Source organism: Coregonus lavaretus, assembly GCF_964263955.1.
Source record: "Coregonus lavaretus genome assembly, chromosome: 11".
NCBI classification, from domain to species: domain Eukaryota; kingdom Metazoa; phylum Chordata; class Actinopteri; order Salmoniformes; family Salmonidae; genus Coregonus; species Coregonus lavaretus.
Window position 1 is genome coordinate 11,532,641 of NC_139998.1, and position 15,220 is coordinate 11,547,860.

General features: G+C 44.9%; 1 protein-coding gene across 4 annotated transcripts in view; it reads right to left on the reverse strand.

Annotated features, from left to right (window-relative positions):
- The window catches only part of LOC311137321 (zinc finger C3H1 domain-containing protein-like), a 31,317-nt gene extending 18,628 nt beyond the window's left edge, over positions 1–12,689 (reverse strand). For 3 of the 4 annotated variants that reach the window (XR_014613941.1, XR_014613942.1, XM_084171757.1), the window contains exons 1-13: positions 11,993–12,689; positions 11,017–11,592; positions 10,656–10,846; positions 5,820–6,177; positions 5,391–5,614; positions 4,648–4,774; positions 4,363–4,448; positions 4,110–4,289; positions 3,429–3,590; positions 2,197–2,343; positions 1,930–2,045; positions 1,202–1,345; positions 928–1,102 (exon numbers count right to left, since the gene is read on the reverse strand). Coding sequence is in view for 2 of the 4 variants with exons in the window: in XM_084171757.1 (XP_084027883.1) it covers positions 928–1,102; positions 1,202–1,345; positions 1,930–2,045; positions 2,197–2,343; positions 3,429–3,590; positions 4,110–4,289; positions 4,363–4,448; positions 4,648–4,774; positions 5,391–5,614; positions 5,820–6,177; positions 10,656–10,846; positions 11,017–11,592; positions 11,993–12,536 (3,030 nt within the window). In the remaining 2 variants the exon portion in view is untranslated. The remainder of the gene's footprint in view (positions 1–927; positions 1,103–1,201; positions 1,346–1,929; positions 2,046–2,196; positions 2,344–3,428; positions 3,591–4,109; positions 4,290–4,362; positions 4,449–4,647; positions 4,775–5,390; positions 5,615–5,819; positions 6,178–10,655; positions 10,847–11,016; positions 11,593–11,992) is intronic. The other variant, XM_084171758.1, reaches the window with a different exon arrangement.
- Positions 12,690–15,220: the final 2,531 nt, after the last annotated feature.

The window sequence follows — 15,220 nt, forward strand, 5'->3', positions numbered from 1 at the left end:
ATGTCAAGGAAAGAGGCACTGAGTTTGAAGGTAGGACTTGAAATACATCCACAGGTACACCTCCAATTGACTCAAATGATGTCAATTAGCCTATCCGAAGCTTCTAAAGCCATGACATCATTTTCTGGAATTTTCCAAGCTGTTTAAAGGCACAGTCAACTTAGTGTATGTAAACTTCTGACCCACTGGAATTGTGATAGTGAATTAGAAGTGAAATAATCAGTCTGTAATCAATTGTTGGAAAAATTACTTGTGTCATACACAAAATAGATGTCCAAACCGACTTGCCAAAACTATAGTTTGTTAACAAGAAATGTGTGGAGTGGTTGAAAAACGAGTTTTAATGACTCCAACCTAAGTGTATGTAAACCTCCGACTTCAACTGTATATACTGCATTCTATTCTATAATATTCTACTGTATCTTAGTCCATGCCGCTCTGTAATTGCTTGTCCGTATATGTATATATATATATATATATATTCTTAAATCTCATTCCTTAATAGTTTTGTGTGTATTGGGTATATGTTGTGAAATTGTTATATATTACTGCACTGTCGTAGCTAGAAGCACAAGCATTTCGCTACACCCACTATACCATCTGCTAAACACGTGTATGTGACAAATAACATTTGATTTGATTTGATTAGCTGAATCAGGTGTGTTGAGAGTGAAAGACAGCTCACCCCGTAGCTCTCCAAGGAGGAGGCGTGACCACACCTGCTATATACACGGAAAGGAGAATTGAATGAAGTGTGCCGTATCCTTTAGCTTGGCATTTTCCCAACATTCCCAGTAGAAACAATTCCTATTCCACTGAGTAAAACCCTCAGCCATCCGACTCATTGCTCTCAGCTAGGAGTTTACTTCACACTTCATTCCCTTTTAGTTTAATTTCCCCTGGGTTCCTTCCTAACTGATCACACACCTGTTCCTGGAGCCTGTTGAGGAGTGTCTTGTTGGCGCTGACGATCTTCTCTGAGGCCAGGAGCTGTTCTTTGAGCTTGGCCACCTTGGCCTCAGCTGCCTTCAACACCTCCTTCTTCTTCTGCTCCTGCTGTAAGAGCTGCCTCAGAATGTTGTCATCCTTCAGGAGCAGGTTTCTGGGAGGAGGGGGAAGGGAGAGAGGGGAAACCATAAGTCCAAGTAATTCCCTAATGTGAGACAATTACTGAAAATACCAATGTGTTTGGGGGCCTCACCTGTGTTTGGTCAGGTTGGTCTCTGCCTCGGTCAGCTGTAGCTTGGCCGCTGCCTTGGCAGCAAAGTCCACATCGGGATCAGAGCCTGCAGGAGAGGACACAGCTCGGGGACTGTGGTCCATCAGAACCTTCTGTTTCTCCCTACTGCAGTTAGTCAACAAATAAAACAGTGAGAAATGTGTCAGTGTTTTTATTTTAAACTTTATTTAACCAGGCTAGTCAATTAAGAACAAATTCTTATTTACAATGACGGCCTGGCAACAGGCCCCCTGTGAGGACTAGGGCCGGGATAAAAAATAAATAAAAACAAAGATTAAACGGACAACGCAGACAGAAGACACTGGCAACAGCACAAATACAACAGCAAACAAACAGGCATGTGAGTGAAGGAAAAGATGCTTCCTTACATAAGGCAACGCAAACTATTGACAACTAGAAACAACTACATGTCTCAACAACCTGTTTATCTATTTGTCCTTTGAACTCCTCCAGGGACACCAGGTCCTGTTTTAGGTTGGCTTGGAGGGAATTCCAAGACCAGGGGGCTAATTAATAAAAAGGACCATTTGTAGTCTATAGTGTGCCGCCATTCACATCTTAAAGGAATCTCCTTCCTCACTTTGGTGCCTTTAATATAGCTATGCTTGTTAATGAATGGTTATATCCATAGATAGTGCCTGGGTAGAAAAACTATGTCACTATGTCAGACCATCCTCTGAAATCCATACCTGGCTATTTCTTCTTTCAGCAGACGATACTCAGCCTTCTTTGCATCAGGTAAAGCCTCAGGGGTTCTGACCGGATCGTTCTCCTCAGATCCTGATGTCGGTTTGGCTTTTGCTGCCTAGAAGTTCAGAGAAAGAAAACGCATTAACAGCCCGTCCCCTCAAATCACATACAATTAGCACACATCTCAAATTATAATTCTGCCATTCACATATAAATTGAGATGAGGTCCTGGAGGCTAAACTGGTCGGCCACACTCACGCACGTACCTCTGCAGTCCTGCGGGCCTCCTTGATCATGAACTCCAGGCCTCCAAAGACAAACTGTGTCTGTGTAGAGCTGCTGCAGGCCTCCATGTCTGAGTCACTGTCGTCTGAACCGTTGAGATGTACTACCACCGCCTTGTGCCGCGGGAGCTGGGGGAACAATAAAATGTATGAATTGAATGGGCCATTGTGAGGAATGGGCACTGACTTCACAACTCCAAATCAATTCATCTCAAAGTGGGAGTGCCAATTTACGATCAGATCCAGTCTTATTCATTTTGATCTGAAATGCAAAACTGAGCCTAGACCAGCCCTCCTACTCTGACGCTTTGTGAATACAGGCCCTGGGATGCAGTCCAAGATGAGCTTATTGTTCACGGGCTCTGGGAACATAGCTGAGGCCAGGCGTCATTGGGCACACATGTACTGCTGTAATGTCACACAGGGACCCACAAGTGTTGCCTATGGCAATCACAGTGTGAGTTCTAAGTCATTGTTCTCATAAGACAGACAGACACAACGTTACTGAGGACAATGATACCTGTGCCTTCCAAAGCCCTGTTTTACACAATTTAGCTGCAAAAACAGCAGAATATGTAGTTCTTGGAATTATGACTATAAAGTTGAGCATATTTTCAATAGAGAATATTAACAAAAATATGTATATATATCAATGTTTTCAGCACTCTCATTCACGAATCTACTGACTTATTGCTTCAATATACTTCCATGGCTGTGTTTGAAATATAGGTGAACAGAATGAATGCTATCCGGAATATTGTGGTTGAAAGTGTCAAAGAATGAACGCTATTCATGACATTGTGGGGTTTAAGGTATTTACATTTTAGTCATTTAACAGACGCTCTTATCCAGAGCGACTTACAGGAGCAATTAGGGTTAAGTGCCTTGAGCAGGGGCACATCAACAGAATTATCACCTAGTCGGCTCAGGGAGTTGAACCAGCGACCTTTCGGTTACTGACCCAACGCTCTTAACCGCTAGGCTACCTGCCGCACCGGAATGTTAACTATTTGGAACTCTGCAGTTCTTCACATGGAAGGGCAGATGTCTGGCCTTCACTTATGTTATGATTTCCTTAAATGTTTAGGTTCGGTTGGAACGCCAACAGGAACTAAATTTAAACTAAAAAGTTGAGATGAACATGTTTACTGATTAATTCAGCAAGAACTATGTATTAGCCTATAGTCTTATCTCCATTGTATTATTATCCTTACCACCAGTGGGAGCCTGGGGTGGTGATGCCCGCGGCTGAACTTGTTGCTCCGTGGCTGGGGTGCTGTGTTGAGGCTGACCACACTCAGGTTGCTCCTGGGCACCGGCTGGACCAGACTGACCAGGGGAGAGGGAGAGGGGGGGCCGCTGTCAAGGGTAATGTCCTAAGGGGGAGGAAGACATTTTTAAAGCCAGATTCACCAAGTCCACTGTTCAAAGACAATGATTTGCTGTAGTAATGGAAAATATCATGACTGAGTTGCCCATCTCATATAGCCGGGTAACGAGATAAGTTAACATTGTTCAACACCTGTAAATGAATGGAGTGAAAAATATGCATCTTCTGTTGAGCTGAATTAACTTTCTAGAGCAGGGCTGCCCAACCGTCTTCCTGGAGATCTACTGTCCTGTGGGTTTTCAGTCCAACCCTAATATAACACACCTGATTCTACTTTCTAGCTGCTCAACAAGACCATAACTAGCTGAATTAGATATGCTAATGAGGGTTGGACTGAAAACCTACAGGACAGTAGATCTTCAGGAAGAGGATTGGGCAGCCCTGTTCTAGAGTTTGACTAGGAACTTAAGGCTACCCTCCTCTACTCCTGACAATACAGATAACACGGGCATGTCACTTTGCGCTCCTGTGGTGCCATCTGGTGTTGTATCGCAGGAAGTACCACCTTCTTGTTGGCCATGGACATGAGGCAGGTCTCTCTGAGCAGCATCTCCTCCTCCTCTTCCTCGTCAGCGAACGGCGGCTTGGGGGGCGGCTCCAGCTCATCCGGGGGTGGGGGCATTGGGGGTAAGGGTGGAGGGGGCGCGGACGGAATGACGGACAGGAAACGCGGCTGTCCCAAATCCTGGAAAGAAAGAGGAAGCTGTTTAGTTACCCCTATAAGAGATGCATGGTTTAGAGTTTAGAGTGGAACGTACAATTCTGTATTGAGGGGAGTCCACAGGGTAAGGCATGTGAGTGAAACATCCTGGGACCTCAAATGGATCATGTACTGGAGAAGACGCTGGAAAGAGACAAGAACAGAATTTTAGCCAATCAGATTCTGACAGAAATAAGACTGTCAAACATCACAATAAACGGCATGGATTGATGATCATGTCCCTACATACAATCATTTCACGATGCAGGATGGGTTCTATATAACACCTTCAGAAAGGTTGAACAGTGCAGTGAGTGCATTGGCAGGTGAGCTGGTTGCTCACCAGGAGAATTGGTCTCACTGTCAGTATCCATGGCAACCTCATCATAGTTGTCATACTGGTAAAGGTTCCCTGAGGAGTCCAATCCCTGTTTACCAGAAGACTTCCTGGTGTGGTCGCTGTCTCTGGACTGAGAGGGACAAATAGACATTTCAACATTTTCTCTCATCTGGGAAAGTGAACATTTCTGACGCAGAGCCCCATCACTAGCCCCTGCCTCATAACCACTTGTGTAGATCTGTAACGATTGGATAGATATAAGAAATACGGTGAAGAATTCACCAAGTATATCAGACGGCTAGGTACAGCCACCGCCATATTACTTACTCATATCCAATCCTTTCGGAGTTACATGAAGTGCCTAGGGTGTAGGGGCTAGGCCATTCTGGCCTGCGAGTTGTTTGAGTAAAAAAAAAAAAAAGATTTTAAACATTAAAATGACTAAAATAAAATCGAAAATGTGTAAAAATTATAAATGGGCCAACATTTATAGTCTCTTCACTCTGTCCTGCTTGCTAACAGTCATCGAGACGAAAGCTAGCCAGTCAGGGAACATAAAAAAAATCCAAAGTGATGGCTAGAGGATTATATTTTGCCATTTTGCCAGCGAGGAAATATAATGCATTTTAAGTGCGGCCCTCCAGACCTCGTTGAAGACCGAATGCGGCTGCGGGTCAAAGTGAATTCGACACCCGTGGGCTAGGCTCTAGGATGTGTTTCTGGACAGGGCCTCTCTCTCCCCTTACCTTGCTCCAATTGCGCGGCAGTGGCGGCTTGGACCCCCCGACCAGCTTCATGAAGCGGTTGTACTGCTCGTCCTGATTGGACAGATCCCGGATCTTGCGGATCTCTTCCTCCCTCCTGCGGCGTTCCTCCTCCTCCTGTCTCCGCTGCTCTTCCTGGTCTCTCTGCTGTTGGAGCTTCCAGGTCCTCAACTGCTGCTTCCGGAACGCCTGCTTGGCCACCGAGCCTGGGGGACAGGAACCAAGAGGGGGGACATTTTGGGGGAAAAGCAATACATAAGCAGTTTTGTAAACTCAAGTTTGAGCTTTAGAAATCTAATGAACTCCATGTTGGCACCAAATGTTCCAAGACTAGAATGTCAGTTTCATGGAACGTTTGGTGCCAACATTGAGGACAGTTTGGATCTGAAAAAGCAGAAAGGCCCTCCTCACCTGGGCTGATCATCTTCCTCCCTGGATACCCCTTGACCGGAGCTTTGCCCTTCTCCACTGGAGGCTTAGCCCCAGCCTTTGCCTTCTCCAGGGGCTTGTTGGCCAGAGCTTTGGCCTTCTCCGAGGCAGCAGAGGAGGCAGACCTGGTGGTGACTCTGCCCCTTTCGGCTGGGTTGGCACTGGATGTAGAGCTGGAGGTCTTCTCCTGGGAGGGCTTGGCGTTGGTGATCTTCTCCTTGCCCGCCTTCATCACCTGCTGTTCTTTCTGCTGCCACTTCCTGCTGGCTGACTGCAAGGCCAAGAGACGCAGCTGCAGCTCAGACAGCTCCTCGTCTTCATTACTCCCTTTCACTTTAGGCTGCAGGGGGGGGGGGGGGGGGGGGGAATTATAATGGTATTTTTAAATGGGAATGGCCAGATGACCTGGAGCCTAACTTGACAATGGATAAAAAAAATTTGCAAGTGTGCATTGGTGTCAATGGACATTTCCACATCTCAAGTCAATATTTGTGACTAAACCTCTTTTAAACTAGATAAAGCCTAATGCCTTGATATAAAACATTTTAACTAGGGCTGTCAAACCATTAAAATAATGAATTGAGTAAATGACATTAATCACAATTTTTGAATTTGCTCAGATTTTGCCCTAAATAAATATTTTTCACTTACAAATCAGTGTACTGAGTTACAGACATACTACGATTTGATAAGTGACGGAAACACAAAAGTCAACATACAGCTATTAATGCTCCCGATGTTTAAGTAGGCCTACTCCCTCTTATCAATGTTTTTGAAGTGTAACACTTGCACACAACACACCCAAGCTTTAAGTATGGTTAAAGCTTTAGGCATAGGAAAAAATAACTGACTATGGATACAAAGAGCTTTCAAACTTGGCCAAGAATGTTATGAAAACACTGTAACCATCTGTACTGTTCAGATAACTTTACACACATAGGCCTACACTCTCCCTCCCACACCATTTCTCTCTCACTTACTCCCACACAACCCACTCTTGCAGCCCATTTTTAAGCATCTCTCCGAGTAGCCTAATCTTTTTGAATTTCTCTTGTGCCATCCAAATTTGTGCATAGCCTAACCAGTGGTCAAGTTATCGGGTTGCTAGCTAGGTAACATGACTAACTAGCTAAACAATGTTGTTTGTTATCAAACAAAACAAATTGTCAGGAGTAGTTTAAAACGGCCTGCGACGTGCACCAAACAGCGGCAGAAAGAAAAAAACAGCTCTGGTAATACTGGGCATAACATGACATAGTCATAGTCTCCCGAGTGGCGCAGTGGTCTAAGGCACTGCATCGCAGTGCTAGCTGTGCCACTAGAGATCCTGGTTCGAATCAAGGCTCTGTCGTAGCCGGCCGCGACCGGGAGACCCATGGGGCGGCGCGCAATTGGCCCAGCGTCGTCCAGGGTAGGGGAGGGAATGGCCGGCAGGGATGTAGCTCAGTAGATAGAGCATGGCATTTGCAACGCCTGGGTTGTGGGTTCGTTTCCCACAGGGGGTATGAAAAAATAATAATAATATGTATGCGCTAACTGTAAGTCGCTCTGGATAAGAGCGTCTGCTAAATGACTAAAATGTAAAATGTAAATAATTTTGGCAAAAGGCACATGAGCTGTGTTCAAATACTCATACTAACTGTACTATTTGTGACGTAAATTGAGTATGTAGTATGCTTATTGGTCATAGTATGTCAAATGTTCCCAGATATACTAAATTCCCCAAAATACGAAGTATACACGCAGTGGACACTATTTCCGTGCTTTTAGGGCCCATAATGCAATTGTTCAGAAAATGGGCGTGGTTTCAGAAGGTTTTCAGATTTTAAGAAATGTATGGAAAGTATAAAGCCTAAGTCCGACGAGAGTGGATACAAATGTATTGCTTTAACTAATGACAAATGTTAAGAATATGTAGAGCAAAGTAATGACTTCTCAAATAAGTTACACGTTATGTTGGCTGACAATTAGTTAGCTACGCTATCCTTACAAACCGCATAGCATTACAGCAGTATGTACCGTATGTTAGCTAGTTACCTAACGTTAGTTGGCTACTAATACAACGAACTTGCCAGGCAGTATATTAACTATATGCTATCTAACTAACTACCCAACGTTTATTGACTTGATTATTCACATCATTCTTAGCTAAGTCGTATAGTCGGTGTGCGTTCTCAATGGACATTGTTAATTCTGGCTATCTACTCCGATTTCAGAACACTCATCGGAGTGTGTCAGAGCGCAGAATAACTGATTAATTTACGAACGCTTAACACCCGTTGAATATGGCCAGTGTCAGTAAACGTCTGCAAAAAAACGCGTAATTAAATTGTTGCCAGCAGCACAGTTACTGTCACCAACGCTCTGGATAACATGAAAACAGCCTAACCAGCTCTGCTAGGGTAAGTAAAATGGTCAGAGTGAGGTGTTCCCTCATTTGTGTCTGGAAGTAGCTAGGTTGGGTGCTTGACTGCCGTTGTGAGGTCAGAATGCTCGGATCAACCCTACTCCTCGGCCAGAGCGTCCAGTTTGCGCTCTGAACGCTCCGAGAGCGAAATGCTCTGAATTTACAAACAGACAATCTGACCACGCTCTGGATTTATGAACGCTCTGGATTTACGAACGCCCAGAGCGCACTCTGGCACTCCAGACTGAATTTACGAACACACCCGAACTCGTAAAACATCTAGCTAGTCATTTGTTACGCTAACAAGCTAGCAAGAGGTTGCATAGCAACAGCATCAACTTCCGGTAGACAGCGAAGCCCTAGTCCTCTGTTGCTCCGCTGGTAGAGCACGGCGCTTGTAACGCCAAGGTAGTGGGTTCGATCCCCGGGACCACCCATACACACAAAAAAAATAAATGTATGCACACATGACTGTAAGTCGCTTTGGATAAAAGCGTCTGCTAAATGGCATATTATTATTATTATAACTGAAACGATACCGTTCGTTTACAGTATACTAAAATGAACTAATAGTATATAGTGAGGGAAAAAAGTATTTGATCCCCTGCTGATTTTGTACGTTTGCCCACTGACAAAGACATAATCAGTCTATAATTTGAATGGTAGGTTTATTTGAACAGTGAGAGACAGAATAACAACAACAAAAATCCAGAAAAACGCATGTCAAAAATGTTATAATTTGATTTGCATTTTAATGAGGGAAATAAGTATTTGACCCCTCTGCAAAACATGACTTAGTACTTGGTGGCAAAACCCTTGTTGGCAATCACAGAGGTCAGACGTTTCTTGTAGTTGGCCACCAGGTTTGCACACATCTCCGGAGGGATTTTGTCCCACTCCTCTTTGCAGATTTTCTCCAAGTCATTAAGGTTGAGGCTGACGTTTGGCAACTCAAACCTTCAGCTCCCTCCACAGATTTTCTATGGGATTAAGGTCTGGAGACTAATGTGGTTCTTCTTGAGCCACTCCTTTGTTGCCTTGGCCGTGTGTTTTGGGCCATTGTCATGCTGGAATACCCATCCACGACCCATTTTCAATGCCCTGGCTGAGGGAAGGAGGTTCTCACCCAAGATTTGACGGTACATGGCGCCGTCCATCGTCCCTTTGATGCAGTGAAGTTGCCCTGTCCCCTTAGCAGAAAAACACCCCCAAAGCATAATGTTTCCACCTCCATGTTTGACGGTGGGGATGGTGTTCTTGGGGTCATAGGCAGCATTCCTCCTCCTCCAAACATGGAGAGTTGAGTTGATGCCAAAGAGTTCCATTTTAGTCTCATCTGACCACAACACTTTCACCCAGTTCTCCTCTGAATCATTCAGATGTTCATTGACAAACTTTAGACGGGCATGTATATGTGCTTTCTTGAGCAGGGGGACCTTGCGGGCACTGCAGGATTTCAGTCCTTCACGGCGTAGTGTGTTACCAATTGTTTTCTTGGTGACTATGGTCCCAGCTGCCTTGAGATCATTGACAAGATCCTCCCGTGTAGTTCTGGGCTGATTCCTCACCGTTCTCATGATCATTGCAACTCCACGAGGTGAGATCTTGCATGGAGCCCCAGGCCGAGGGAGATTGACAGTTATTTTGTGTTTCTTCCATTTGCGAATAATCGCACCAACTGTTGTCACCTTCTCACCAAGCTGCTTGGCGATGGTCTTGTAGCCCATTCCAGCCTTGTGTAGGTCTACAATCTTGTCCCTGACATCCTTAGAGAGCTCTTTGGTCTTGGCCATGGTGGAGAGTTTGGAATCTGATTGATTGATTGCTTCTGTGGACAGGTGTCTTTTATACAGGTAACAAGCTGAGATTAGGAGCACTCCCTTTAAGAGTGTGCTCCTAATCTCAGCTCGTTACCTGTATAAAAGACACCTGGGAGCCAGAAATCTTTATGATTGAGAGGGGGTCAAATACTTATTTCCCTCATTAAAATGCAAATCAATTTATAACATTTTTGACATGCGTTTTTCTGGATTTTTTTGTTGTTATTCTGTCTCTCACTGTTCAAATAAACCTACCATTCAAATTATAGACTGATCATTTCTTTGTCAGTGGGCAAACGTACAAAATCAGCAGGGGATCAAATACTTGTTTTCCTCACTGTATACTCATTAAGTATGTAGTATACAGTATGTTAGTATTGCTATTCGAACACAGTTATGGTCTTCAGTGACGTAAAGGCCCAAGCATTGACTGTAGCTGTGTTTGTGTGGTATACTGCGCCTAAAAAGGTCAGTGCAGAAACGTGCGGTGTAATAATGGGGACGCGAATAACACAAAAAAATGTGCGCCGATAAACATGTCACGCGTTATTAACGCGTAAACTGACAGCCCTAATTTTAACAGATGCCTACCTTGATAGGGGATGGAGTGGAGTCCTCTGATGACACGCTGCAGCACACACAACCGACTTTCGGATTCTTCTTCTCCCCCTCTTTCTTCGGGTCATCAGATTTTCTGCTGCAGCACACACAGATTTTGTCCTTCTCCCCTTTCTTGTTAACCTCTTTCTTCAAACCATCTTTCTCCTCCTTTTCCTCTTCTCCTAAATAGTCAGTAGACAACACAAACATGGTCTTAACATTGTGGCTGATAAAAAAAAATACAATATTGATTATAGTCAAGTCAAATCTGCTTCACAATGTTTCCTTAGTTTGTTACCACCACCATAGCCATTGCTACAGAATTGTGTTATATAGTGGCTTTGTTACACACCTTTGGGAATAGCAGCCGGGATAGCAACTGGTTCCTCAACTGTACCTCTTCCACTCTCCATGTCACTGTCCTCTTTCTCTGGATCTCTCTTTTCCGTTTTCGTTTTGAGTGCATCAATTTCTGCAGGAGTGAGGAGTTTCTGTCGTAGAGGTTTGAGGTTGAATGCCTGAAAGACCTTCTTCTCCTCCGGCTTCTCTGGGCCTGGCGTCTCTGGGCCTGGCGTCTCTGGGCCTGGCGTCTCTGGGCCTGGCGTCTCTGGGCCTGGCGTCTCTGGGCCTGGCGTCTCTGGGCCTGGCGTCTCTGCAGCAGCGTCATTTGGAATACTGTTAGTGTCAGGTAATGGCTCGGTTTGGGGATTACTGGCAGAAACTTCAGACTCGTTCAGAACCGACAGGTCTTCTTTGGGCTTCAGAACCATGTTTTCTTCTTTTCTAATACATTCCAGCTCCAGCTGAATCTGTTTGTACTTGGTGAGCAGATCCTCAAAGCTCTCGTTAACACCATTCTCGGGTTTGGCAGCATTGTTGTGCATCATCTGCTTGTTTCTTACCTGATTCCTCCCCATCATTACCTTCTCTGAGGTCATGGAGTGAAGGAAATGCACAATTAATGAGTTTGATTACATGGGTAGACTACATACAAAGACTTTGACCATAATAACAAAATGTATTTAGATCCAAAATCAATTTCCAGGTCAAGAGCAGAGTATTTTGTTTTTAACTCAAAATACTACCAATCAATTGAGCCTTGACGGCAGGGAGGGGAATACTGTGTAAAATCAAATGTTACAAAATGGCAGATCCATTGTTAGCTAGATGCGATATGGTAATGCCAATCAAGGCTAGTACAACATCCAAACAGACAAATCTGTTACAATGTGTTGTTACATTTGTTAGGCTTTTACCTTAAGCAACATGGCATCACAAACTTTATAATCATACAGATGCCATGACATGAGATGAATACCAAAGGATACGTTTGTTTCTCGTGGGAGATTCTTTCTTGTTACTGTGATTCTCTCCGGGCCCATAACGACCCGGGGGAAGCCTACCAGTCTCTCTCCCTCCCCCACATCCGTCTCCCCAGCCTCCACGTCCCCAATCCCCGCGACCGTCATCTTCTGGTTTCCCCCGGTGCCTGAATCGACCCAGGGCTGTGTGACTTCGTTCCCAGAAGCTGGAACGTGGGCTCTGGTCAAAGTGAGGCCCCAGTGGCGGCGGCCGGTCGGGTCCGCTTTGCTGTCTGTGGTTCGGGGGAAAGGGACTGTGCAAATGTGGTCCGCGGTTGTATGGCATTAAAAGTCGAAAATCTGTAGGCTGGCTACACATAAGAGGAGGTAAACTTCGCGCCGATGGATTCGATTTCCGTCTATTTCGTGATGAGTTGGTGTTACTCGTACTACTAGGCCTAATTGTATCCTGCATTACAAGCACCTTTTCGTCGGTGTCATCATCGCAGATCTCTCCGTCTTCGAGTTCCTCTTCTTCCGTCGGAGACCGATTGCTTGACTTTGAATCCATTTTGTAGTCGAATCAGGTATTACCTTAGTTAGACTAGTACTTAAACGCACAACATCCGTTTGTAATTACAACATTGGATGTATTATTGGGTTGTTACGCCAACGTTAAAGAACATAACGCTAACTACGCTCTTCTTCTTCTGCTACTGCTTCAGTGTGTTTTAGGGCGGACTAAAATGTGTGAAGCCTGGGGAAGTTCCATGGCAGAAATTGAGGGGGGAGGGGGGACCCGGTGAAAATTAGTGACGCCTTGCAACACGTCAAACCAATAAAATGCCTCGCTTGGGCGGAGCTCCAAGGGCAGTTATAACCTATGCTGACTTTACTAGCACAACCTGTTAAGCGAAACAAGACGTGCACAATCTGCTTGTTTGTTTTGGACTTCGACTGATAACGCACACTACATATTTTCTGGAGGCAAGCCGAAATTCGGAGCCGAAGTCTACGCCCCTTCTTCGGTGATTGGTCAACAGTGGGGATTCTTCAATAAAGTATTCAAATCAATTGTTATTGGTCACACAGATGTGTTAAGCAGATGTTATTGCGGGTGTAGCGAAATGCTTGTGTTTATAGCTCTAACAGTGCAGTAATATCTGACAAGTAATATCTAACAATTTCACAACAACATATATCCAATACACACAAATCTAAGTAAGGCAATGGAATTAAGAATATATAAATAAATATATGGAAGAGCAATGTCAGAGCGGCATAGACTAAGATACAGTAGAATCGTATATAGAATACAGTATATACATATGAGATGAGTAATACAAGATATGTAAACATTATTAAAGTGACTAGTGTTCCATTTATTAAAGTGGCCAGTGATGTCTAATCTATGAATATAGGCAGCAGCCTCTAATGTGCTAGTGAAGGCTACTTAATAGTCTGATGGCCTTGAGATAGAAGCTGTTTTTCATTCTCTCTGTCCCAGCTTTGATGCACCTGTACTGACCTCACCTTCTGGATGATAGCGGGGTGAACAGACAGTGGCTCGGGTGGTTGTTGTCCTTGATTATCTTTTTGGCCTTCCTGTGACATCGGGTGCTGTAGGTGTCCTGGAGGGCTAGTAGTTTGCCCCAGTGATGCGTTGGGCAGACCGCACCACCCTCTGGAGAGCCCTGCGGTTGCAGGGGTTGCAGTTGCTGTACCAGGCAGTGATACAGCCCGACAGGATGCTCTCAATTGTACATCTGTAAACGTTTGTGAGGGTTTTAGGTGCCAAGAAAAATGTATTCAGCCTCCTGAGGTTGAAGAGGCGCTGTTGCGCCTTCTTCACCACACTGTCTGTGTGGGTGGACCATTTCAGTTTGTCAGTGATGTGTATGCCAAGGAACTTGAAGCTTTCCACCTTCTCCACTGCTGTCCCGTCGATATGGATAGGGGGGTGTTCCATCTGTCCACGATCATCTCCTTTGTTTTGTTGACGTTGAGTGAGAGGTTATTTTCCTGGCACCACACTCCCAGAGCCCTCACCTCCTCCCTGTAGGCTGTTTCGTCATTGTTGGTAATCAAGCCTACTACTGTTGTGACGTCTGCAAACTTGATGATTGAGTTGGAGGCGTGCTTGGCCACGCAGTCATGGGTGAACAGGGAGTACAGGAGGGGGCTGAGCACGCACCCTTGTGGGGCCCCAGTGTTGAGGATCAGCGAAGTGGAGGTGTTGTTTCCTACCTTCACCACCTGGGGGCGGCCTGTCAGGAAGTCCAGGCCCCAGTTGCACAGGGCAGGGTTCAGACCCAAAGCCTCAAGCTTATTGATGAGCTTGGAGGGTACTATGGTGTTGAATGCTGAGCTATAGTCAATGAACAGCATTCTTACATACAGTGGGGAGAACAAGTATTTGATACACTGCCGATTTTGCAGGATTTCCTACTTACAAAGCATGTAGAGGTCTGTAAGTTTTATCATAGGTACACTTCAACTGTGAGAGACGGAATCTAAAACAAAAATCCAGAAAATCACATTGTATGATTTTTAAGTAATTCATTTGCATTTTATTGCATGACATAAGTATTTGATCACCTACCAACCAGTAAGAATTCCGGCTCTCACAGACCTGTTAGTTTTTTCTTTAAGAAGCCCTCCTGTTCTCCACTCATTACCTGTATTAACTGCACCTGTTTGAACTCGTTACCTGTATAAAAGACACCTGTCCACACACTCAATCAAACAGACTCCAACCTCTTCACAATGGCCAAGACCAGAGAGCTGTGTAAGGCCATCAGGGATAAAATTGTAGACCTGCACAAGGCTGGGATGGGCTACAGGACAATAGGCAAGCATCTTGGTGAGAAGGCAACAACTGTTGGCGCAATTATTAGAAAATGGAAGAAGTTCAAGATGACGGTCAATCACCCTCGGTCTGGGGCTCTATGCAAGATCTCACCTCGTGGGGCATCAATGATCATAAGGAAGGTGAGGGATCAGCCCAGAACTACACGGCAGGACCTGGTCAATGACCTGAAGAGAGCTGGAACCACATTCTCAAAGAAAACCATTAGTAACACACTACGCCGTCATGGATTAAAATCCTGCAGCGCACGCAAGGTCCACCTGCTCAAGCCAGCGCATGTCCAGGCCCGTCTGAAGTTTGCCAATGACCATCTGGATGATCCAGAGGAGGAATGGGAGAAGGTCATGTGGTCTGATGAGACAAAAATATAGCTTTTTGGTCTAAAC